Source organism: Capra hircus, chromosome 29 (assembly GCF_001704415.2).
Source record: "Capra hircus breed San Clemente chromosome 29, ASM170441v1, whole genome shotgun sequence".
NCBI lineage: Eukaryota > Metazoa > Chordata > Mammalia > Artiodactyla > Bovidae > Capra > Capra hircus.
This window is the reverse complement of record NC_030836.1, coordinates 25973708-26000442: the sequence shown is the minus strand read 5'-3', so window position 1 is coordinate 26000442 and position 26735 is coordinate 25973708. Positions and strand designations below refer to the sequence as shown.

The window sequence follows — 26735 nt, the reverse complement described above, 5'->3', positions numbered from 1 at the left end:
ATTGCGAAGAGGTAGACAGCAACCCTAGATAAGAGAAGTTTCTTCCTGCAGAAGATAAAGATTTTGTGCTTATAATGAAATCAGTTTGCAGATAATTTTACATATTGAAAAGAGAGTCAATTTATGCCTTAGACAGAGAGGAACAGTGAAAGGGAGAGAGAAATTAAACATGTTGTTTTAAGAAAACTGACAAAGTGGAATACAGAACATTTTATATATTAGGAAATTGAGAGTTAAGACATAAAACACCTTTGTGTAAATTTAGGTATGAAATATGCAGAGGAAGTCTTAAGTAAAACCTATAGAACTGAAGATAGAGCAGAAATAAGCAGTTTAAAGAAAATTTTCATATAATTTAACATCTAATTAGGTTTAAGAGTTAACAGATTGAAAGAATTAAAGAAAACTTAAATTTCATTTTATACTTAAAAACAAAGTACCAGGAAAACATTTCCCAAAAGGCTGAAATAAAGGTTTACAGGAAGAGCATGAAATGAAACAGAACAATTTGTCCTGATAATTATTAACTCAATTCTCTAAGGCTTCATCATCCTTCTCTTGAGAATTGATTGTGAGTAGCTAAAGAACTCCCTCTGGATGAAGAATGCATGGGACTGCTGTGCTCCTGGCTGATGTAATAGCTCCCAAACTCTGGACAAGTCTCCCAGAAGATGAGATATGACTCCCTGATGACTCAAAGCAATAGGAACCTGGTCATCCACATATGCAGTACGGCAGAGTAAATCAGGGGAGCAGAGGAACCACAGTTCCCAACTCTGCAAAAATAAAAAATAAAAAATAAAAAAATTAAAAAAAAAAAAATATATATATATATATATACAGGCTCCATGAGAGTAAGATTTGTAATCTGTATTTATCTTGCCATTGTTATTTCCCAAATAATCCTTACAGTTCTTTATGTGCCTCAAAAAGATAGTGTTTCCCATACTAAAAGACTCATTTTGAAAGGGCAGCAAGAAAACACCAGAACAGGCCAAAAGAGTGAACTGAACATGTATATCCATGACATGGACCAACTGGCTAATGACGCTCCGGGGAAACTAAATGGCTACTTATTCTGTCTGCTGATGTCAGTCCTCTGCTGCCTGAGAAGATGATCAGGGAGACAGAAGACCCCAACCAGACTGTGGTGGACTTCTTCTTCCTGGAGGGTCTGAGGTACACAGCTGAACATCCCAGCCTCTTCTTTCTGCTCTTCCTCCTCATCTATAGCATCACCGTGACTGGGAATCTCCTCATCCTCATCACTGTGGGCTCTGACCCTCACCTCTGCTCCCCCATGTACCACTTCCTGGCACACCTCTCCTTCCTGGACGCATGTCTGTCTACGGTGACAGTGCCCAAGGTCATGGTAGGCCTCCTCACTCCGGATGGAAAGGTGATCTCCTTTGAGGGCTGTGCTATCCAGCTTTACTGCTTCCACTTCCTGGCAAGCACCGAGTGCTTCCTGTACACAGTCATGGCCTACGACCGCTACCTGGCTATCTGCCGACCCCTGCACTACCCGGTGGCCATGAACAGGCGGATGTGCTCAGGGCTGGCTGGGATCACTTGGACCATGGGTGCTGTGCACTCCGCATTACATACCTGCCTCACCTTCCTCCTGCTCTACTGTGGGCCTCGTCACATCGCCTACTTCTTCTGTGATATTCCCCCAGTGCTAAAGCTGGCCTGTGCAGACACCACCGTCAATGAGCTTGTCATGCTTGCAAACATTGGCATTGTGGCTGCAGGTTGCCTCATCCTCATCATCATCTCCTACGGCTTCATCGCCGCAGCGGTGTTGCGCATTCGCACAGCGGAGGGCAGGAAGTGCGCCTTCTCCACCTGCACCTCCCACCTCACGGTGGTGCTCCTGTACTACCTGCCCCCGGTCTGCATCTACCTGCAGCCTCGCTCCAGTGGGGCAGGCGTCGGGGCCCCTGCCGTCTTCTACACCATAGTCACTCCCATGCTCAACCCTTTCATTTACACCCTGCGGAACACAGAGGTGAAGCAGGCTCTGCGAAGACTTCTGGGCCAAGATTCCAGAGACCCTCCAGCAGGCAGCCCACTCTGCTAACCTAAACTGCGCTTCTCTTCATTTACCCGCCAAGAAAGCATCTATTTCCATATCAAAATGGGAAAGGAGCATCATTCAAGTGGAAATCAGAAAAACTGAGTTTCAGCTCAGCCAAGAACTTTTTTCCCCTCCTTTCAGCCAACTGACTGGTGTCAATGTCTGTCACAAACTTTTCATCTTTAAAACCAAAGGGCTGGGAGATTTCCCTGGTGGTCCAGCAGTTAAGACTCCACTTCCACTGAAAGGGGTGCAGGTTCAGTCCCCGGTCAGGGAACGAAGATCTTGCCATGCCTCCTGGCATGCAGAAAACTAAAGGGCTGGATTGGGTGATCCCCAGAAAATCTCTACCACCTAGGTTTTATGGCTCAGAGGTATGTGAAATGCTATTCACAGCCTCATTTATTTTAGCAAATGTATCTTTTTTAACTATGAAATAATTGTATTAAATATAACACATATTTTAAAATGCTGATAACAAAAGTATAGGTATAGACAATTAATGTTTCTCTATGCATCTCCCAGTTTAAGAGAAGAAGCCACAGTTTTTAGGATGATAAAATACAACTATTAGGAGAAAAACAACCTGCCCAAGGTCACTTAGAAGGTGGTGTTATCTTTATTTTCCCACTCCAGGTGGTTTATAACTAAGTGATAGAAAGACATGGACCTTAACATCAGGTGGACCTACTAGTACTCGAATCCTGATTCCACTAGTCATTTGATATAAAATCTTGTGCATAGTTTATAATAACTTGGTGTTTCAGTGTGTTCTTCTAATATAGTAAGATTAAAGTTAACTACTTGGTAGAATTTTATGCAGGCTAAATAATATATTTATGTTAAGGGCTTGCTGAAAAAAGGATGCTCCCATTTCTTACAAAGCAAACTGAAGAAGTCAAGAGTGCTTATTATACAAGCTAAGGTTTAAACTAAACGAAAAAATGCAACTTACCAAAATTTATGGGGCGCAGCAAAAACAAAGATCAAAGTGAAATATTCAGCATTAAATGCATACATTATTAATAGGAAAAGAAAAATATCTTACTAAGTTTCCAATTTAAGAAACTAGAGAAAGAAAAGTAATTGAAACCTAAAGGAAGCACAAGAAAATAAACAGCAAAACCTAGATCAGAAATGAATGAAGTTATAAGCAGTAGAGAAAAAAATTTTTAATCAAAAGTTGATTCTTTGCAAAAATCAATAAAACTGATAACTCTTTAGTCAGGATAACCAAAGGAAGACAGAAATAACCAATATCAAAAATGAAGGGGATATTGTCACTACTGATGATACAGATATTAAAAGAAGATTATATATAACTCTTTCTCCACATATTTGATAATGTAAATGAAATGAACTACTTCATATAAAGACACAAAATACCAAAACTCATGTAGGACAAATGGATAACCTGAAGAGCTCAATATCTCTTTTTAAAATTGAATTCATAATTAATAAACCTTCCGAAAAATCATACCTAGATAGTCTAATTATTAATTCTATCGAAACAGTTAAGGAATAAATAGTATCAATTATCTTCAGTCTCTTACAGAAAAGTGGAAACAGAGGAACTACTTCTTAAATAATACAATGAGAATTATCCTAATTCTCAGGATAATCCAATTCAGAATTATCCTAATTCTAAAGTCGGATAAAGACATCAAAAAAAGGAAAACCACAGACCAAATAACTCTCATGAATATAAGCATGATAACTTCTGAACAAAATATAGGAAATCAAAGTCAACATATGTAAAAACATGTATATACCATGATCAAGTAGGATTTACTCCAGATATGCAAGACTAGCTCAACATGCAAAAATCAGTGTAACAGGATATAGAAGAAAAATCATATAAAGTCATATATCAAGTGACTAAAAAGAGATTTAACAACATTGAAAACTGATTCCAAAAAAGAAAAAAAAAACTGATTCATGATAAAAACTCAGCAAACTAGGAATTAAGAGAGCCTACCTCTCTATATTTGATAAAGAACTTGATAAAGAACAGACACAGGAAAACTAAAATGTCATAATTACTGGTGAAATAATGAGCTTTCCAGCTAATATCTGGTGGATACATGACACTGTATTTGTCAAAACCCATAGTGATTTACAGTACAGAGTGAAACAATGTGTGCAAATGTACAGATTAATTTAGGAAACTGGAGATTCTAGGAAGGAATGCACAACATGACAAAACAACCTCTGTTACAGATGTACATGGCAGCTCCACGGAAGGGGACAAAAGATGCTGACCTAAGTAAAACAAATGCAAGCCAAGGTTTACTGAGATTGAACAGATCGGTAAATCAGTGGCTGATGGTGAGTCAGATATCCCACCATGAGAATGGCAGAATAAACAAGCTAGGGGAGAAAGGATGTGGTAATGGATTATAGATGGAGTCATCAGTATGAAGTCATGTTTAACTTATTATAGCTACAAATGGTTACATATAAACATATTTATAGACAGGTATATATACATACATTTCCTTGTTCTCTCAGTTTAGAGGGCCTAAAAGCAAGAAATACACCTACTGCTCAAGTATGAAGTTTCTGGTAATGTTCTCCAATAATAGAAACCAGGAAAGGAACTGGAGAAAAAATGGTATAAGAAGAGACTGGAGCGTCTGTGCTAGAAAGCAAAGAAGCGCTAAAGTACACACATACACACACACACACAAAGATGGGGTTATGACAGAGAAACAGGAGCCAGTTGAAAGAGTTCTCAGTGGTCAAAACTAGAATAACTTCCACCAATATATTGAATGAAGTGGTAATGGATTATTATTTAAAATATAAAATAGCCATGAGTCCATAGTGATATAAATAAATAATTGAATGACTAAATAAGAGAAAGAAAAACGGACAAATCCCTTTTGCAGAAGCTTAATGAAAATAGAAGAAAAGAAATAATAAATATAACAGCAAAAATAAGTGAACAATATAAGAAAAAATAAATGAAAAATAAGTGAAAGGAACTCATCAGGCTCCTCTGTCCATGAAATTCTCCAGGCAAGAATACTGGAGTGGGTTGCCATTCCCTTCTCCAGGAAATCTTCCCAACCCAGGGACTGAACCTAAGTCTCCCATATTACAGGCAGATTCTTTACCATCTGAGCCACCAGGGAAGCTCAATCAAAACTATACTGCAATATAAAAAAAAAAACAGCATACATATAGACAGAATTATATGCTATAACCAAGTAAGGTTTATTTCAGGGAATCAAAGATGTTCGTATTTGAAAAAAATCAATAAATGTACTGTAGCATATGAATAGGCTAAAGAAGAAAAAAAATGTGATCATATCAGTTGAGACAAGAAATATCTAAAACCAACAGCAACTTATAATTTTTTTAAATTATCAAAAACTAGCAATAGAGGAAAATTTCCTCAACTTGAAAAATAATGTCTACAAAAACACTCCCGTGAACATTATACTTAATGATGAAAGACTGAAACTTTCCAATTTTGACTGGGAATAAGACAGGGATATCCATTTATCACTTTTATTCATTATACAGAAAGCATTGTTTTTATGCATTCTACATAAAGCATTGCTCAAAGGAATAAAGCAAGAAAAGAAAATGGATTACATACCGGTCAGAAACAAAGAAATGATACTGTGCTTAATTTCAGGTACCATAATTTTCTGTGAAGAAAATCCCAGTGCATCTGTTTTAAAACTCTTAGATTTTCCAAAGAAAACAAACACTGATTGGAAGATCCCCTGGAGAAGGAAAATGGCAACCCACTCCAGTACTCTTGCCTGGAGAATCCCAGGAGGGAGGAGCCTGGTAGGCTACAGTCCATGGGGTTGCAAAGAGTTGGACACGACTGAGTGACTTCACTTTCATATATATCCCTGTGTTTATTGCACTACTGTTTGCAATTCTCAATATATGAAAATAACCTAAGTGTCCACTGACAGATGACTGGGTGAAGAAGATATGTATATATACATACATTCAATGGAATTTATTCAGTTATAAAAAATAAAATCTTGCCATTGTGACAATATGGATGGATCTAGAAGTTATTATGCTAAGTGAAATAAGTCACACAGAGAAGGACAAATACTGTATGGTCTCATTTATATGGGGAATCTAAAAAACAGAACAAATGAACAAAAAAAAAACTGAAACAGACGAGTAAACGAGTAAATACAGAGAGGTGGTTGCCAGAAGGGAAAAGAGTGGGAGCGTTGACCAAAATAGGTGAAGTGGATTAAGAGGTACAAGCTTCTAGTTATAAAATAAATGTCATGCACATATGGGCTTCTTTGATGGCTCAGTGGCAAAGAATCTGCCTGCCAATGCAGGAGATGCAGCTTCGATCCCTGGGTGGGGAATATTCCCTGGAGGGGAATATCCCCTGGAGGAGGGCATGGCAACCCACTCCAGTATTCTTGCCTGGAGAATCCCATGGACAGAGGAGCCTATTGAGCTACAGTCCATAGGATCACAAAGAGTTGAACATGACTGAAGCAACTTAGCACACATGGGTGCAGGGAAGTACACAATATGTTCACATACTCTAAATTAGGCAATAAACTGTGAATGAAATGTGAAGATATTTTACATTTTTCTTAATTTAGAATTTTGCCTTTGTCTGTGTTCAGATGCATTTTACTCACTAAAATCATTGTTCATGTGTCACTGATTTTTGAAAGTATATAGTAAATTCTGCATATTTTTTTAACTTTACACATTTAGAATCAAAACAAAATACCCAAGTCCTAGTCTCAGCTCTACCACTTATAAATTGCAATTTGGAATAAGCATGAACATCTCTGAGCCTCAGTTTCATCATCCCTGAGATGGGAACTAGGATCCCCTTCCCTAACTCCTCACTGTCCTTCCCTGAGGAACACACAGCCTGATAGATGCAAAGGTTCAGAGGAAACTGCAACAAGACTTCTAAGAACAATTGTGACACCCTGCAAGTTGTCTCTATTAATGTGTGAAGTGGGTCTACTGAACTTCATGTCACAGGGAGACTTCAAACAGCCCAGGTGATTCCACCAGCCTCCCACTCACTGAGCAAGAGGGTATCTCTGCTTCAGAATGTAAGACTTCTTCACTGAGTGAGCTTTAATGTTTAAAAGTGTTTATTTTGTGCACCAGACCCAGCATGTAAAGCAACAACTTCACCTGGTGCCAGGTTGACCACACAGGGAAATGTCCCAGTGCTTGAGAGAAAAACCAATTGTGCCAGCTTTGGGGAAACACTGTGTCTGTCCTCAATATGTACATCAATTTACCAGAATCAAATTTCAGTAAGAATTTTGAACACAAACAACTGATCTCACATTCAACCCATGGGTAGCCTGCAACTCCACTACATTTTAAAGAGAAAAACAGCCTCAATGACATACAGCCCATTGTACATATCACCAATAATGGATATTAAATGCATGTTTTGTTTGTTGTAGTCACATAATCAAATGGGTGAATGAATCAACACCCATTTCCTCTTGCTAGATGCAACAAGTAGTTCCTGCTCAACCTTGCCCCTCAGGCACTGGAGTAAAGAACCACTTACCTGAATGAGCTTGCAAAGATTAAAAGTGGGTTGTGTATCATGAATTGATGTTAAGCAGTGATCTCATAAAATACAAGACTTGAAGACATTGTGTGTGTTGGGGGCAAGGCCGTATAAGGAGAAGTATATAATGGGGTTCAGTAAAGCTGGGGGTTCAGGAATTATTAGAACCATTTTACTTCTGGTTTTCTTTAGCCCTTAACCACAGTGAACCCTCGTCATACACATTCCAAACCTGATCCTGACAACAGTAGCCCACTTAGAGAAAGTTCACATTAAACACATTCATGATGTCGTCAGGGAACTTTCTGTTCGCTAACTAAAAAGGCCACTTTTGTAAGCCTACAATATCAAAGCTTTTGGACTGATCTAGAAACAGCTCCATCCTAGTACACAGGCACAGGAGAATCCCATGACTTACCTGTTTGATTCTCAGCTGTGCCAACTTCAATAGAATCATACTTTACCTCATAACCCCTTTTATCCCATTTCAAAATTCTATGCTGTGTATATAAAATAACTGACTTGTTTCCTCAGATGTATTCCTCCCTGTTAAAAGAAGTCCACATAGCTATATAGTACTTAAAGGCACTAACTAGAAAACCAAATTGCCTCTATTAACACTTAGCCACCCTTAACTTTTACAATCTGTAGGTAAATCTGTTTTTCTGATTAATGATTTGCAAAATAATCTGAAGGAATGAGACAATTTTTTATTGAAGTATAATTACTGTAAAATGTTGTGTTAGTTTCTGCTATACAGTGAAGTGAATCAGCTATATGTATGCATATTAATATATCTCCTCCTTCTTAATCCTCCCTCCCACCACACCCATCCCACCCCACCCTGTCCCACCCGTCTAGGTCATCACAGAGCACCAAGCTGAGCTCCCCGCGCTACACAGCAGCTTCTGCTAGCTATCTGTTTTACACATGGGGTGTATATGTCAATGCTACTCTCCGAATTCGTCCCACCCTCCCAGTCCCCCACTGTGTCCACATGTTCACTTTACATTTGGATCTCTATTCCTGCCCAGCAAATAGGTTTCTCTGTACCATTTTTCTAGATTCCACATATATGTGTTAATATATGATAGTTGTTTTTCTTTTCTGACTTACTTTACTCTGTATGACAGACTCTACGTCCATCCACATCTCTACAAATGACCCAATTTCATGTTTATGGCTAATATTCCATTGTATATATGTACCACACTTCTTTATCCATTCCTCTGTCAATGAATGTTTAGGTTGCTTCCATGTCCTGGCTATTGTAAAGAGTGCTTCTGTGATCATAGAGGTGCTTAGATGTACAGTCATGTCCAACTCTGATACCCATGGACTATAGCCTACCAGGCTCCTCTGTCCATGGGATTTCCCCAGCAAGAACACTGGTGTGGGCTTCCATTTCCTGCTCCAGAGCATCTTCCCAATCCAGGGATCAAATCAGTGTCTCTTGCATCTCTTGCATTGACAGGTGGATTCTTTACCACTAGTGCCACCTGGGAAGTTCAAACATTAGGGTACATGCATCTTTTTGAATTCTTGAAACCTAATTTTAAAGATTTTTTTCTGAGATTGAAATGGGTTTCATTTGTATTTTGAGTCTCATCAAATGAAAGATCAACCACCAGTTTTAACCCACTCTTTGAGTCGCCTCAAATGCTAATAAAATATATAACATATTGAACACAATCTGCAGTGTCTGCAAAGGCTCCCAAATAGAAAGATACTGTTTGCCTATTGAGATATACTTTTCCTTCAATATGGAAAGTAATTTTATCAGAACAGTTACTAAAAGAAAAGCAAAATGAAAAAAAAATCCAACCAAGATCAATTATTTCACATATATAGAACTAGTTAAGTGAAAATCAAACATACTAATATTGGATCAGGGGATGGGATATGAATGGTCAATAAAACTATAAGTCAAGAATTTTGCAATGTTGAACATCTAAAAACAAGCCAACAATCCAGCTATGCTAAATTTCAAAATATCTAAATATTGAATGGAGACTGGAAAACAGTAAAGTAGTAAATGTTACTACAGTTATTTTAGGACATGTTTAAACTGTCTCAACACATCACATTTTTGAGTGGTTTTCTTTTTCCTAGTACCTCAAAAGAAAAAGACGTCTTGTTCAAAATTTGATTTATTCCCCAAATATTTCTTTCAAATAGTCATTGCTCTCACAGATGAAATTTGAGGCTTTTGTACTTTAAAATCCACATAAGAGTAGCATGTGGAAGCCAAGAAACAGGAATGTGTGTTCAACATTTTATAAGTACCAAATAACTTTAAGCTAAAGGCTTTCCAGAGAAATCCTGTGACCTCCATAATATTTCTAGAGTCTTCTAGAAAGGAGAAGAAAATCATAGAAAGAGCTTTCTTTTCTCATAATTTTGTTTTCTATTCTTTCTTTCTAACTTGAGTTTTGATTACCAATCACTATGTTATCTCCTTAAGATACTGTCCTCTCTCTACATGATTCCCAACAGATGTGGCCATAGCCATTGGTCTTCCTCCTCCAAATTACTATTAATGTGCGGTCATTGTGTATTATAAGTTTTAATAAAAACTTTATGGAGGAGAGGGAAATGGCAGCCCACTCCAATATTCTTGCCTGGAAAATCCCATGGACAGACGATCTTGGCAGACTTCAGTTCATGGGGTCGCAAAAGAGTCAGACACAACTTAGCGACTAAACAATAACAAGTGATAGCTAGTACTCAATCCTGTTTAGCCAACACTAGCTTCTTTCTCCAGCTCTTATATTAAAATTCTTTGCAGTGCCAACTTTCCTTCTTTGCCTCTAAAAGCCTTTGATTTTACTCCTGAGCTGGGACACTGTTTAGGCTGCTACCAGAATCTATTTGCCCCAAATTGCAATTTTTTTAATTCGAAATTAACTTTTTTTGCTTTAAAATAAAAAAGCTTTATGGACAATGGAGGATAATTAAGGTACTCTACAAATAAGGAAACAAATTCAGGACGAAGTGTGACTTCTAAATCTCATTGTCCATTCCCTACTGAAGGACCTCTTATTTATTGGCCTTCTTTATTAGACCATGGACTAATGACACATTCCTAAGAAATGTTTTACTTATTTCTTAGGAATACCTGTTCTCTGAATTATAAGATCCTGAAAATATTTCTTTTTTTTTTTTTTTTTTTGCAGAAAAAGTCAGTTTTCAAAACAAATGTTTTCTCATATCTTATGTTTGCTGTGCTATGCTTAGTCTCTCAGTCATGTCCGACTCTTTGTGACCCCATGGACTGTAGCCTGCCAGGCTCCTCTGTTCATGGGGATTCTCTACATAAGAATGCTGGAGTGGGTTGCCATGCCCTTCTCCAGGGAATCTTCCCAACCCAGGGATCAAACCCAGGTCTCCTGCATTGCAGGTAGATTCTTTACTATCTGAGCCACCTTGGAAGCCTTACCTTATATTTACTAAAATACAAATAAAATGAAGTAAACAGAAAGTATACTAGAAAGAGTAGTACATTTGAAATCAAAAGGCTAATAGTTTATTCCAGATTTTTTCATAAAGAAATTGTGTGACTTTAAATAAATCATTACACTTCTCTGAGTTTCAGCATTCAGTATTATATTCATGAAATAAATATATATTGAAAATCTGATGTGCTACTTTGAATATAGAAAATAAATATGAAATACTAGAGATAAACATGAAAGTAGCTTAATGACTAGTGTTTTCAGCAGCAAAGTGGAGTTATCTTTGATAGTCTTTATGGAATCTCCTATAAGGGTGAAACAATGGCATTTGGATAAATCACATGCCTGACCACTGTACGGAGAAAGAAAAAGGTAGGATAGATTGTCTGATTCATGCTTCCAGGGCCATAAGTGTCATTTAAGAAATGTTACTTTATTGAACATTCAAAATCAATGACTTTAAAGACTTTAAAGTCACACTGCGGCTGCTGCTGCTGCTAAGTCGCTTCAGTCATGTCTGACTCTGTGCGACCCCATAGACGGCAGCCCACCAGGGTCCCCCATCCCAGGGATTCTCCAGGCAAGAACACTAGAGCGGGTTGCCATTTCCTTCTCCAATAAAGTCACACTAGTGTTACTTTATTGATCATTAGCAGAAACATTCATCTTTTTCCAAGTGAAAAAAAAAGTCCATAATAACAATAGGAAAAATAAATAGAAGGGAATTCTCTGGTGGTCCAGTGGTTAGGACTCTGCAGTTCCACTGCAGAGGGCAAGGGTTCAATCCCTGGTTGGTGAACTAAGAGCCCAAAACCCATGCTGGGTGGCAAAAAAAAAAAATGTTAGTTTATGTTATTCTTTAATGGGAAACATGAAGGAAAGGAAAGGATATTGCTAACGTAGTAATAAAAAAAAGATGATCTACTCTAAGAAACTGCAAACAACTAGAGGGAAGACTAAATTTCCTTCCTTATGATGAGAAATAAATAAGGTAAGAAGGCTGCCACCTCAAATATTGTAAATAAACACACAAAATCTCTCCCATCCTATGACCTGGACATAGAAACTGATTCTAATCAATACTCTCTTCTCCTCAGGGTTTTTCTCAGAGCATTTTTAACATCTTTGTTCCTCAGACTGTAAATTAAGGGGTTCATCATGGGAACCACATTGGTATAAAAGATAGAAGAGATTTTTCCCTCATCCAAAGATCCAGTAGAAGATGATTTGAGATACACAAATGCCCCAGATCCAAAGAACAGAGAAACAGCAATGATGTGGGAACTGCAGGTGCTGAAGGCTCTGGACCTGCCCTCCGTGGACTTGATGTGGAGGATGCTGGACAGGATGAGACCATAAGAGACAAAGATGGTGAGACTGGGCACAATGATGTTGATGCCCGCCATGATGAAAGCTACCAGCTCAATGACGTAGGTACTTGTGCAGGAGAGCTGGAGCAGAGGGTGGATGTCACAGAAATAATGGTTGATGGAGTTTGCTTCACAGAACGTCAGTCTCAGCATGCATCCAGTGTGAGCCATGGCACCAGAAAATGCCATCAAGTAGGAACCAAGCATAAGGCTGGAGCACACTTTAGGGGACATGACAGTATTATATGAGAGTGGCTTACAGATGGCCACATAGCGGTCATAGGCCATTGATGTCAGCACATAGCATTCAGAAACGACAAAAAAACAGAAGAAGTAGAGCTGGGTCATGCACCCCATGTAAGAGATAATATTCTCCTTCGATAAGAAATCTATCAGCATTTTGGGTGTAAATACTGAAGAATAACAGAGGTCTGTGAAGGACAAGTTAAAGAGGAAAAAGTACATGGGGGTGTGTAGATGTGAATTTATCCCAATTAGGATAATCAGGCTCAAATTTCCTATCACAGTGACCATATACATTAATAGAAACAGGAAAAACAAGGGAACTTGGAGATCCAGTTGGTCTGTTAACCCCACCAGGATGAATGCAGTCACAAAAGACCCATTCCCAGGAGCCATTCTTCCCTAAGAGAATCTGTGGACACAGGAGAGAAGATTTACACTGGGGAACAGCTCAGTCCTTCTGACAATATCTCATCCTACAAGAGAGTATACATACTGAGCATGTCTGAGACTAGGCCAACCTGGGCCCATAGAATCTGCCTTTACCATGGGCTTTCCCTTTCTAGAGTCTTGACAAGCTAAATAAAACAAAGATCATCACAAACAGCCTACAGAGAGAAGGCAATGCTGCCATATGGATACATGCCTGCTAGAAAAACGAAGGGATAAAAGAGAGGGATCAAGTTAGAAAGTCCTTCTCTAACTTCACCTTTTCTTCATTCACTTGAGCCTTCTCTTCATCAGCAAAATTGTAGGCAGAGACCCCAGCTACATGGTGCTGGCTTCTGGTGCAGATTAGATCTGGTGTGAGCTGGAACCAAGAAGATTGTCTCTAACCAAAGACTAAGGGACCGAAGGCTAGAGGAGTTTTAGTCATTGCCCAAGTAGAAGAGTGAGAGTCTGTCCATAGAAAAGGAACTTACTGACTGAGATACTTCTGCACCTCCCCACCTCTGAACACTCTTTGATCCCCTTCAGTATAGTCTCCTAGAGTTTCACTTGAATCTCATGACTGCACAAAATGGTGGGGAGAGAGGGAGACAGGAAAGTGGCAGATCTGATGTCAACAGAATTCAGGAACTCACCCTTATGTGGCCAGAAACCTTAGAGCTCTCCCTTGGTGTTTGTCCTGGAAAGGCAGTGTCCTGTCTGAGGCTCTGGTTCATTTGATTCTAAAATGAAAAGTCTGAGCAGCCCAGACTTAATTTCAGATATGCCCCAGAAATCTTTCTGAACTACAAATATTGACTTCTAATTATGGCTTTGAGTCTTCTCACTCAGCAAGGAAAATTTCACAGCGTTGTTATCAGGTTTGCCACTTGATAATAAACGGAAGACGGACTGTGAGTTTAATGATGTCGCGCACTTGCTTATAAACAGGGTGGAAGCTTGCTCAGTCTCTCCCCAGGGAATAGATTCTATATGTAAAAAAGAAGTAAGGGAGTTACATTTACCATGTTCTCTATCTAGGTCCTTAGGGACTCAATATTTTAATCCAGTTTACACATCACTCCAGGGATTGTACATCCCCCAAGGCAGAGGCAAAAGTAAGCTCCCATCTTCCTATCATCTTCATCACTTTAGAAATATCTATTGTACAGGTTCTTTCTCTGTGTCTTCCCAGATCCTAAGAGGAAATTTTCCAGAGTCTGCCTAAGGATTTCTTCACATCTTTACTTGAAATTTTACAAAGCCTCTAGCAATTCACTTCACTTGTTGTCTCTCATGGATTATCTCAAAAATAAAATGCTAAATGCCTTTCTCCCTACTAAATTTTTTACATTTTAAACACCTACTGGAAATATCTACCTGAGGTTCCAGCTGGGTCCTTAACTGTATTATTTCATTAACTGAGGTCATCAATCATTTCTCATAGTAAAAAACAGTGGGGACTATAGAGTTAGAGGGTATGAGTTTGAGGCCTACTCCCATGCTTACTAGCTTGGACACAGTGATTAACTCTCCATGCCTCAGATTCATAATTCCTAAAATATTGATGATAATAATAGCATCTCCTTCATTCAGTTATTTTGATGATTAAATGAAAAAAAATATAAAAAAATGGTTAGAACAGTACCTGGCATGTAGTATACAGTCAAATAATGCCAGCTGTCTTCATATATGTTCCCCAAAGTTTCTGTGAATCCTCCATCATAACATTCACCATTTTTCTCTTTAATTCCTGTGTCTCCTTATAAATTATAAATGAGGACTAACATCTCTTCTGTCTTATTCACCACTTCTTTTGTACTGCTGTGAATAGTGCAGGGACCTCCCTTGTGGCTCACCTGGTAAAGAATCCCCCTGCAATGTGGGAGACCTGGGTTCGATCCCTGGGTTGGGAAGATCCCCTGGAGAAGGAAATGGCAACTCACTCCGGTATTATACTGGCCTGGAGAATTCCATGGACTGTGTAGTCCATGGGGGTCACAAAGAGTCGGACATGACTGAGCGACTTTAACTCACACAATAGGCACTACATAAATAACTCTGTAAGTTACATTGTTCTCTGGTGAAAGCCTTCCATGTGTTTCTCACATTTCTTACATGCGCAGCATTAGGGTCTACAGCCACACTGAATTCCATCCTTTTCCCTCAGCCACCACGCAAGTTCAGGTACTTTTGAGGTTTTTTTGGTTTTTTTTTTCTTTATTTTACTTTACAATACTGTATTGGTTTTGCCATACATTGACATGAATCCACCACGGATGTACATGCGTTCCCAAACATGAACCCCCCCTCCCACCTCCCTCCCCATAACATCTCTCTGGGTCATCACCGTGCACCAGCCCCAAGCATGCTGTATCCTGCGTCGGACATAGACTGGCGATTCGATTCTTACATGATAGTATACATGTTATAATGCCATTCTCCCAAATCATCCCACCTTCTCCCTCTCCCTCTCCCTCTGAGTCCAAAAGTCTGTTATACACATCTGTGTCTTTTTTGCTGTCTTACATACAGGGTCGTCATTGCCATCTTCCTAAATTCCATATATATGTGTTAGTATACTGTATTGGTGTTTTTCTTTCTGGCTTACTTCACTCTGTATAATCGGCTCCAGATTCATCCATCTCATCAGAACTGATTCAAATGTATTCCTTTTAACAGCCGAGTAATACTCCATTGTGTATATGTACCACAGCTTTCTTATCCATTCATCTACTGATGGACATCTAGGTTGTTTCCATGTCCTGGCTATAATAAACAGTCCTGCGATGAACATCGGGGTACATGTGTCTCTTTCAATTCTGGTTTCCTCAGTGTGTATGCCCAGCAGTGGGAATGCTGGGTCATAAGCTAGTTCTATTTGCAATTTTTTAAGGAATCTCCACACTGTTCTCCACAGTGGCTGTACTAGTTTGCATTCCCACCAACAGTGTAAGAGGGTTCCCTTTTCTCCACACCCTCTCCAGCATTTATTGCTTGCAGATTTTTGGATTGCAGACATTCTGACTGGTGTGAAGTGTTACCTCATTGTGGTTTTGATTTGTATTTCTCTAATAATGAGTGATGTTGAGCATCTTTTCACGTGTTTGTTAGCCATCCGTATGTCTTCTTTGGAGAAATGTCTATTTAGTTCTTTGGCCCATTTTCTGGAATTGAGCTGCATAAGTTGCTTGTATATTTTTGAGATAAGTTGTTTGTCAGTTGCTTCATTTGCTATGATTTTCTCCCATTCAGAAGGCTGTCTTTTCACTTTGCTTATATTTTCCTTTGTTGTGCAGAAGCTTTTAATTTTAATTAGATCCCATTTGTTTATTTTTACTTTTATTTCCAGTATTCTGGGAGGTGGATCATAGAGGATCCTGCTGTGATTTATGTTGGAGAGTGTTTTGCCTATATTCTCCTCTAGGAGTTTTATAGTTTCTGGTCTTACATTTAGATCTTTAATCCATTTTGAGTTTATTTTTGCGTGTTGTGTTAAAAAGTGATCTAGTTTCATTCTTTTACAAGTGGTTGACCAGTTTTCCCAGCAACACTTGTTAAAGAGATTGTCTTTACTCCATTGTGTATTCTTGCCTCCTTTGTCAAAGATAAGGTATCCATATGTGTGTGGATTTATCTCTGGGCTTTCTATTTTGTTCCATTGATCTATATTTCTGTCTTTGTGCCAGCACCATACTGTCTTGATGTCTGTGGCTTTGTGGTAGAGCCTGAAGTCAGGCAAGTTGATTCCTCCAGTTCCATTCTTCTTTCTCAAGATTGCTTTGGCTATTCGAGGTTTTTTGTATTTCCATACAAATCTTGAAATTATTTGTTCTAGTTCTGTGAAAAATATTGCTGGTAGCTTAATAGGGATTGCGTTGAATTTGTAAATTGCTTTGGGTGGTATAATCATTTTCACTATATTGATTCTTCTGATCCATGCACATGGTATATTTCTCCATCTATTAGTGTCCTCTTTGATTTCTTTCACCAGTGTTATATAGTTTTCTATATATAGGTCTTTAGTTTCTTTAGGTAGATATATTCCAAAGTATTTTATTCTTTTCATTGCAATGGTGAATGGAATTGTTTCCTTAATTTCTTTTTCTACTATCTCATTATTAGTGTATAGGAATGCAAGGGATTTCTGAGTGTTGATTTTATATCCTGCAACTTTACTATATTCATTGATTAGCTCTAGTAATTTTCTGGTGGGGTCTTTAGGGTTTTCTATGTAGAGGATCATGTCATCTGCAAACAGTGAAAGTTTTACTACTTCTTTTCCAATTTGGATTCCTTTTATTTCTTTTTCTGCTCTGATTGCTGTGGCCAAAACTTCCAAAACTATGTTGAATAGTAGCAGTGAAAGTGGGCACCCTTGTCTTGTTCCTGACTTTAGGGGAAATGCTTTCAATTTTTCACCATTGAGGATAATGTTTGCTGTGGGTTTGTCATATATAGCTTTTATTATGTTGAGGTATGTTCCTTCTATTCCTGCTTTCTGGAGAGTTTTTATCATAAATGGATGTTGAATTTTGTCAAAGGCCTTCTCTGCACCTATTGAGATAATCATATGGCTTTTATTTTTCAATTTGTTAATGTGGTGAATTACATTGATTGATTTGCACATATTGAAGAATCCTTGCCTCCCTGGGATAAAGCCCACTTGGTCATGGTGTATGATCTTTTTAATGTGTTGTTGGATTCTTATTGCTAGAATTTTGTTGAGGAGTTTTGCATCTATGTTCATCAGTGATATTGGCCTGTAGTTTTCTTTTTTTGTGGCATCTTTGTCAGGTTTTGGTATTAGGGTGATGGTGGCCTCATAGAATGAGTTTGGAAGTTTACCTTCCTCTGCAATTTTCTGGAAGAGTTTGAGTAGGATAGGTGTTAGCTCTTCTCGAAATTTTTGATAGAATTCAGCTGTGAAGCCGTCTGGACCTGGGCTTTTGTTTGCTGGAAGATTTCTGATTACAGTTTCAATTTCCATGCTTGTGATGGGTCTGTTAAGATTTTCTATTTCTTCCTGGTTCAGTTTTGGAAAGTTGTACTTTTCTAAGAATTTGTCCATTTCTTCCACGTTGTCTATTTTATTGGCATATAACTGCTGATAGTAGTCTCTTATGATCCTTTGTATTTCTGTGTTGTCTGTTGTGATCTCTCCATTTTCATTTCTAATTTTATTGATTTGATTTTTCTCTCTTTGCTTCTTGATGAGTCTGGCTAACGGTTTGTCAATTTTATTTATCCTTTCAAAGAACCAGCTTTTGGCTTTATTGGTTTTTGCTATGGTCTCTTTTGTTTCTTTTGCATTTATTTCTGCCCTAATTTTTAAGATTTCTTTCCTTCTACTAACTCTGGGGTTCTCCAATTCTTCCTTTTCTAGTTGCTTTAGGTGTAGAGTTAGGTTATTTATTTGACTTTTTTCTTGTTTCTTGAGGTATGCCTGTAGTGCTATGAACTTTCCTCTTAGCACTGCTTTTATAGTGTCCCACAGGTTTTGGGTTGTTGTGTTTTCATTTTCATTAGTTTCTATGCATATTTTGATTTCTTTTTTGATTTCTTTTTTGATTTCTTCTGTGATTTGTTGGTTATTCAGAAGTGTGTTGTTCAACCTCCATATGTTGGAATTTTTAATAGTTTTTCTCCTGTAATCGAGATCTAATCTTAATGCATTATGGTCAGAAAAGATGCTTGGAATGATTTCGATGTTTTTGAATTTATCAAGTTTAGATTTATGGCCCAGGATGTGATCTATCCTGGAGAAGGTTCCATGAGCACTTGAGAAAAAGGTGAAATTCATTGTTTTGGGGTGAAATGTCCTATAGATATCAATTAGGTCTAACTGGTCTAATGTATCATTTAAAGTTTGCATTTCTTGTTGATTTTCTGTTTAGTTGATCTGTCCATAGGTGTGAGTGGGGTATTAAAGTCTCCCACTATTATTGTGTTATTGTTGATTTCCCCTTTCATACTTGTTAGCATTTGTCTTACATATTGTGGTGCTCCTATATTGGGTGCATATATATTTATAATTGTTATATCTTCTTGGATTGATCCTTTGATCATTATGTAGTGGCCTTCTTTGTCTCTTTTCACAGCCTTTGTTTTAAAGCCTATTTTATCGGAAATGAGTATTGCCACTCCTGCTTTCTTTTGGTCTCTATTTGCATGGTATATCTTTTTCCAGCCCTTCACTTTCAGTCTGTATGTGTCCCTTGTTTTGAGGTGGGTCTCTTGTAAGCAGCATATAGAGGGGTCTTGTTTTTGTATCCATTAGGCCAGTCTTTGTCTTTTGGTTGGGGCATTCAAACCATTTATGTTTAAGGTAATTATTGATAAGTATGATCCTGTTACCATTTACTTTATTGTTTTGGGTTCGGGTTTATACACCCTTTTTGTGTTTTCTATCTAGAGAATATCCTTTAGCATTTGTTGGAGAGCTGGTTTGGTGGTGCTGAATTCTCTCAGCTTTTGCTTGTCTGTAAAGCTTTTGATTTCTCCTTCATATTTGAATGAGATCCTTGCTGGGTACAGTAATCTGGGCTGTAGGTTATTTTCTTTCATCACTTTAAGTATGTCTAGGGAAAAACAACAAATAACACACAAGGGGATTCCCATAAGGATAACAGCTGATCTTTCAATAGAAACTCTTCAGGCCAGGAGGGAATGGCAAGACTTTTGAGGTTTTTTAATGCTGAAATGTAATGATTCCAGTAACAATTCTAGCTTTTCTCACATATTCCCTCTTATCTGGCCATATACACAACTGGAGGATAAGTTCTGGAAGCACACAACTCTCCCTTCCTTCTTTAAAAGTTTCAGTGACCTTCAGTTACCCCAGGACACCTGAATCATTGTAACAAAACTATATGGCAGCATTGTAGTAAAAATATAAGTAACTATGACTACTGGGCATATACCCTTTGAAAATCTAACTGAAAGAGACACATGTACCCCAATGTTCATGACAGCACTTTTTGCAATAGCTAGGATGTGGAAGTAACCTAGATGTCCATTGACAGATGAATGGATACAGAAATAGTGGTGCATATATATATACAATAGAATATTACTCAGCTATTAAAAAAATGAATGCATTTGAGTCAGTCTTAATGAAGTGGATGAACCTAGAGCCTGTTATACAGAGTGAAGTAAGTTAGAAAAAGAAAGACAAATATTGTGCATTAACACATCATATGGAATCTAGAAAGATGGTACTGATGAACCTCTTTTCAGGGCAGCAGTGGAGATGCAGACATGGGAACAGACTTGCTGACACAATAGGGGAAGGAGAGGGTGGGACAAATTGAGAGAAACATGGAAATATACACATTGCCGTATGCAGAATAGATATATTTTACATAAAATAAAACATTACCTTTTTCATTCCTGACTGCTGTAAATGGTTATCTGAGGTTTTCTGTCCTTAGGAACTGAGATCAAAAGACAATTTCTCTTTACCATGTTTTCTTAAGACTAAATTGAGAAGATAGAGACAATGGTGAGAGAAGCATTTTCCTAGTCTTCTTTTCTGAGAAACAAAGGAATCTACCAGACAAAATCCTCTCCAGCACTTTCAATAAAGGTTTATTAAATAAATGAGTAACTTACTGAATCTGAAATCCACAAAGTCCAAATGTCCTTGACAAAGCTTCACAGGAGTTCTGGACATAACTTAGTCAAAAATCTCACAACCTTACTGTTTCTGGATTCATCATCATTCACTTTTTTCTACTTAAAACCTTATACTCTCTGAAAATAAGCTGGAGCACGACAGAATGAATTATAGGATTGAACAATTTTTGTCCAACCCAATACTTTCCTACTTTCTATGAAAGGATGAATGGCTGATTCTCCTCTTCTTTATACTGTCTTTCCTTATAAAGTGGTTTTCATAAAAAACTTTGCTTCTCTTTTTATTTAAATCACCTGCTCTTTTATTTTAATTCCTTTCTCTTTTCTCCATATCATCATACATTTTGTGCCCTTACTAAAATTTGACATCAATAGCTAACACAATTTCTATTCAGACCACCCTTTTCCTCAAAGTCTTACTCAGTGCAACTTGGACATCTTTGTTCCTCAAACTGTAGATGAAAGGATTCACCATTGGCCCCACAATTGTGTAAAAAACTGTGGACACTTTATCTTCATCCAGAGACCCAGCAGGAAAAGGCTTAAGATACATGAATGTTGCTGATCCAAAGAAAAGAGTAACCACAATTATGTGGCAGCTGCAGGTACTGAAGGCTTTGGACCTGCCCTCTGTAGAACGGATGTGAAGGATGTTCAAGAGGATCAAGGTGTAAGAAACGGAGATGGTGACACTGGGCACTATGACATTGACACCCACCACAATGAAAATCTCCAGCTCACTGATGGAGGTGCTTGTGCAAGAGAGCTGGAGGAGAGGAGGAATGTCACACATGTAGTGATTGATGATGTTTCCATCACAGAAGGAGAGTCGCAGCATGCACCCAGTATTGGCCATGGCACCCACAAGCCCCATCGCGTATACACCCACCGTCAGCATGAGGCAGACCTGATGGGACATGGAGACCTTGTACAGCAGTGGCTTACAGATGGCCACGTATCGGTCATAGGCCATTGACGTCAAAATATAGCACTCATCAATAACAAAGAAGGAGAAGAAGCAGAGCTGAGTCATGCACTCTGCATAAGGGATGATGTTCTGACTTACAAAACTCATCAGCATTTTAGGAGTAATGACAGAGGAGTGGCAGAGATCAATGAAGGAAAGGTTGAAGAGAAAGTAGTACATGGGAGTGTGCAGGTGAGGGTTCAGACCAATAAGAATAATCAAGCCAACATTCCCCACCACAGTGACCACATAAATTGCTAAGAAAATGAAAAAGAGAGGCAGCTGGAGTTCTGGCTGCTGTGTTAAACCCAGCAGGATAAACTCAGTCACTGAAGATTCATTCCCTGGGGCCATTCTTCCCTAGGACATACCTGTGGGAACAGGACAGAGGGTAACGTTAAAATGAGTACCCCGCTCTCTCCACCCAACCCCACTCTAATGAGGCTGAGACCCAGAATGCGAGAAGGAACCCCAGCCCACCCCTCTGTATCTTTTTTTTTTCTTCTTCTTCTTCTTTGTATAAAGGCTGAGGGAATTTTTAAAGACGTGTATTAAAAACACTACCAGGCAAGTTCTACAGGGTAAGATTCAATGACCCTGAACCTCATGACAACAGCATCTCTGCTCCACTTCTGCCCTGACAGTTTACCAGGCCCACCCAATGATCAGTGGTCATCTCAGCAGGGAGAAAGCTGTCATTTCAGGGGATCCTTGGTTTCCAAAGATGAGGTTTGGAAGATAAGTAACTGGACAGATAAAATTCAACACTCACCCTTCTGCACAGAGACTTCAGTGTTGGGGCTTGCTAACTCTGCTTCTTATTCTCAAGTGGTTCTGATGAATTTTAGAGATGAACATCCCAGAACAGAGATTCTTCTTCTTTGCTGTTTTTGTTTATTTGTTTGTTTTGAGTGTGTTTTGGACTGAGAGAGTCAGAGTACAGACCTCAGTACACCAGGCTCTAAGGTGACATGAGTTACAGGTCATGATTTCTGATGGTGGCTCTGCCAGAGTGTCCTCTCCAGACTAGGGGGTGGAAATAGCATCTGCTGGTGCCCAGGGAGCCACCTGCTAATATGACTCAGGGGTTATTGTGAATTGGGAAATCCTAGGGACTTGATTAAGAAGTTTTAGGTTTTCATTGTGTTTTCCCCAGAGATATGATTTGTAAGAAAGAGAAATTACCCACTCTGCATTTAAGCCAAGTTCTCTAGAATAACAGTGTGTATTGGAAGTAACCCATTTTACATATATTTTGGTTTGTTGCCAAATGGAGCACATCCTCAAATGGAAAAGCAGTGACTTTTCCTGCATCCACAGCTCTTAAGAAACACTAGTCACTTATTTGTTTATTTGGTGTGTCTTCTCACAACACAAACACATACATTCATACATTCGCATGCATTTAAACCTAAGTTCCATAAGGGCAGAGATTTTGCCTGTTTTGTTCAGTACTGTTTTTGTAGCAATTTAGAGTAAAACCACACATATACAGTAGGTATTAAATAAATATTCATTTAATTAAAAATGAATGAATGAGAACCCCTTTTCCTCATTTCCCTAGGGACCAAGACTGGATACCACAACAGAAGTACTGCTCCATGGGCAAAGGCTTATATAGTATCAGTGATTTTCCCCGTAGGCCTAACTGTGGGACTGGACAAACACCAGTAAGGTATGTGAAGGTCATCGGTAAACTTTTAGTGGCCATCTATAAGCCTTGTAGATCAAAGTTACTGAACTCAGAGAAAATACAAGTTTCTATCCTCCCTGAATGTCACACAGACGACTTCCACGGCTCTTACAGAGGCCCCAGTGCCTCTTCTTAGAAGTCTGCAGCATAGACTCAGATCAGAAAGCAAATTCGGATCAGTACAGGAAGCTTCCAAATGCTCAAATCAAGGTCAGCTCATTAGGGAGATCATTAGGAACCATTCAAAATCATTTCTTATTTGACACAGGTTTGAAATAATCAAAATGCTGACTCAGAAAGAGTAATAATGTGGGCACTGGCAGGACAGACTAGAGTAAGAAAGACTGGAGGCAGGTCAGCGATAGGAGGCTGTTACAATTGTCAGTCAGTTCAGTTCAGTTGCTCAGTCAGTCTGTTCGACTCTTCTTGACCCCATGAATCACAGCACACCAGGCCTCCCTGTCCATCACCAACTCCCGGAGTTTATTCAAACTCATGTCCATTGAGTTGGTGATGCCATCCAACCATCTCATCCTCTGTCATCCCCTTCTCCTCCTGCTTTCAATCTTTCCCAACATCAGGGTCTTTTCAAATGAGTCAGCTCTTCACATCAAGTGGCCAAAATATTGGAGTTTCAGCTCCAACATCAGTCCTTCCAAAGAACACCCAGGACTGATTGCCTTCAGAATGGACTGGTTGGATCTCCTTGCAGTCCAAGGGACTCTCAAGAGACTTCTCCAACACCACAGTTCAAAAGCATCAATTCTTCAGTGCTCCGCTTTCTTTATAGTCCAACTCTCACATCCATACATGACTACTGGAAAAACCATAGCCTTGACTATATTGACCTTTGTTGGCAAAGTAATCTCTCTGCTTTTTAATATGCTGTCTAGGTTGGTCATAACTTTTCTTCCAAGGAGTAAGCGTCTTTTTATTTCATGGCTGCAGTCACCATCTGCAGTGACACTGGAGCCCAAGAAAATAAAGTCTGTCACTGTTTCCACTGTTTCTCCATCTATTTGCCATGAAGTGATGGAACCAGATGCCATGATCTTAGTTTTCTGAATGTTGAGTTTTAACCCAACTTTTTCACTCTCCTCTTTCACTTTCATCAAGAGGCTCTTTAGTTCTTCTTCACTTTCTGCCATAAGGGTGGTGTCATCTTCATATCTGAGGTTATTGATGTTTCTCCCGGCAATCTTGATTCCAGCTTGTGCTTCATCCAGCCCAGCGTTTCTCATGATGTACTCCGCATATAAGTTAAATAAGCATGGTGGCAATATACAGCCCTGATGCACTCTTTTTCCTGTTTGGAACCAGTCTGTTGTTCCATGTCCAGTTCTTTTTTTTTTTAACTTTTTATTTTTACTTTATTTTACTTTATAATACTGTATTGGTTTTCTATTGTTTCCTGACCTGCATACAGATTTCTCAAGAGGCAGGTCCCATCTCTTTCAGATGGACTAACATGTCCATGCAATTCTCTGGGCCAGAATACTGGAGTGGGTAGCCTTTCCCTTCTCCAGGGGATCTTCCCAACCCAGGGATAGAACCCAGGTCTCCCACATTGCAGGCGGATTCTTTACCAGCTGAGCCACCAGGGTACAACCAAGTAAAAGTGTACAATTGGGCAAATGCCTAACTAAAGCTAAAGGGCTTTGTTGGATGGCATGATCAACTCAATGGACATGAGTTTGAGCAAATTCTGAAAGATAGTTCAACACAGGGAAGCCTGGTGTGCTGCAGTCCATGGGGTGGTAAAAAATCTGACATGACTTAGCGGCTGAACAACAAAGGCTAAAATTAAGAAGAAAGGTCAGAACATGAGAAGGTTTGAGGATTGTTTCCATAAAGATTAAAGCCATGGGGTTAAGTAAACTAAATAAGAAAAAGTAAAGAGAAAAAGAAGAAAATATTGAGGTGGCAAGAATACACAGAAGAACTATACACAAAAAATCTTCATGACCCAGATAGTCACGATGGTGTGATCACTCATCTAGAGCCAGACATCCTGGAATGTGAAGTCAAGTGGGCCTTAGAAAGCATCACTACAAATAAAGCTAGTGGAGGTGATGGAATTCCAGGGGAGCTATTTCAAATCCTGAAAGATGATGCTGTGAAAGTGCTGCACTCAATATGCCAGCAAATTTGGAAAACTCAGCAGTGGCCACAGGACTGGAAAATGTCAGTTTTCATCCCAATCCCAAAGAAAGGCACTGCCAAAGAATGCTCAAACTACTGCACAATTGCACTCATCTCACATACTAGTAAAGTAATGCTCAAAATTCTCCAAGCCATGCTTCAGCAATACATGAACCGTGAACTTCCTAATGTTCAAGCTGGTTTTAGAAAAGGCAGAGGAACCAGAGATCAAATTGCCAACATCCACTGGATCATGGAAAAAACAAGAGAGTTCCAGAAAAACATCTATTTCTGCTTTATTGACTATGCCAAAGCCTTTGACTGTGTGGATCACAATAAACTGTGGAAAATTCTGAAAGAGATGGGAATACCAGACCACCTGACCTGCCTCTTGAGAAATATATATGCAGGCCAGGAAGCAACAGTTAGAACTGGACATGGAACAACAGACTGGTTCCAAATAGGAAAAGGAGTACGTCAAGGCTGTATATTGTCACCCTACTTATTTAACTTCTATGCAGAGCACATCATGAGAAACGCTGGACTGGAAGAAACACAAGCTGGAATCAAGATTGCCAGGAGAAATATCAGTAACCTCAGATATGCAGATGACACCACCCTTACGGCAGAAAGTGAAGAGGAATTAAAAAGCCTCTTGATGAAAGTGAAAGAGGAGAGAGAAAAAGTTGGCTTAAAGCTCAACATTCAGAAAATGAAGTTCATGGCATCTGGCCCCATCACTTCATGGGAAATAGATGGGGAAACAGTGGAAATAGTGTCAGATTTTATTTTGGGGGTCTCCAAAATCACTGCATATGGTGACTGCAGCCATGAAATTAAAAGACGCTTACTCCTTGGAAGAAAAGTTATGACCAACCTAGATAGCATATTCCAAAGCAGAGACATTACTTTGCCGACTAAGGTCCATCTGGTCAAGGCTATGGTTTTTCCTGTGGTCATGTATGGATGTGAGAGTTGGACTGTGAAGAAGGTTGAGCACCAAAGAACTGATGCTTTTGAACTGTGGTGTTGGAGAAGACTCTTGAGAGTCCCTTGGACTGCAAGGAGATCCAACCAGTCCATTCTGAAGGAGATCAGCCCTGGGATTTCTTTGGAAGGAATGATGCTAAAGCTGAAACTCCAGTACTTTAGCCACCTCATGTG

The 26735-nt window shown here is 39.0% G+C and overlaps 2 protein-coding genes and 1 pseudogene across 3 annotated transcripts; 1 reads left to right on the top strand and 2 right to left on the bottom strand.

Annotated features, from left to right (window-relative positions):
- Positions 1104-2083, top strand: LOC102170300 (olfactory receptor 10S1-like). The gene has a single exon (XM_005699549.2). The coding sequence runs from the start codon at positions 1115-1117 to the stop codon at positions 2081-2083; it is 969 nt and encodes a 322-aa protein (XP_005699606.2). The 5' UTR covers positions 1104-1114.
- Positions 12166-13098, bottom strand: LOC102189009 (olfactory receptor 8B3-like). Its single transcript, XM_005699683.1, has one exon. It carries the CDS (start codon positions 13096-13098, stop codon positions 12166-12168), a length of 933 nt encoding a protein of 310 aa, XP_005699740.1.
- LOC102188745 lies at positions 21161-22105 on the bottom strand (annotated as a pseudogene). The gene has a single exon (XR_001917457.1). The product of XR_001917457.1 is annotated as an olfactory receptor 8B3-like (transcript).

Excerpts from the sequence above, each read along its gene's own strand:
- LOC102170300 (XM_005699549.2), top strand. The coding sequence starts at position 1,115 with ATGATCAGGGAGACAGAAGACCCCAACCAGACTGTGGTGGACTTCTTC.
- LOC102189009 (XM_005699683.1), bottom strand. The coding sequence starts at position 13,098 with ATGGCTCCTGGGAATGGGTCTTTTGTGACTGCATTCATCCTGGTGGGG.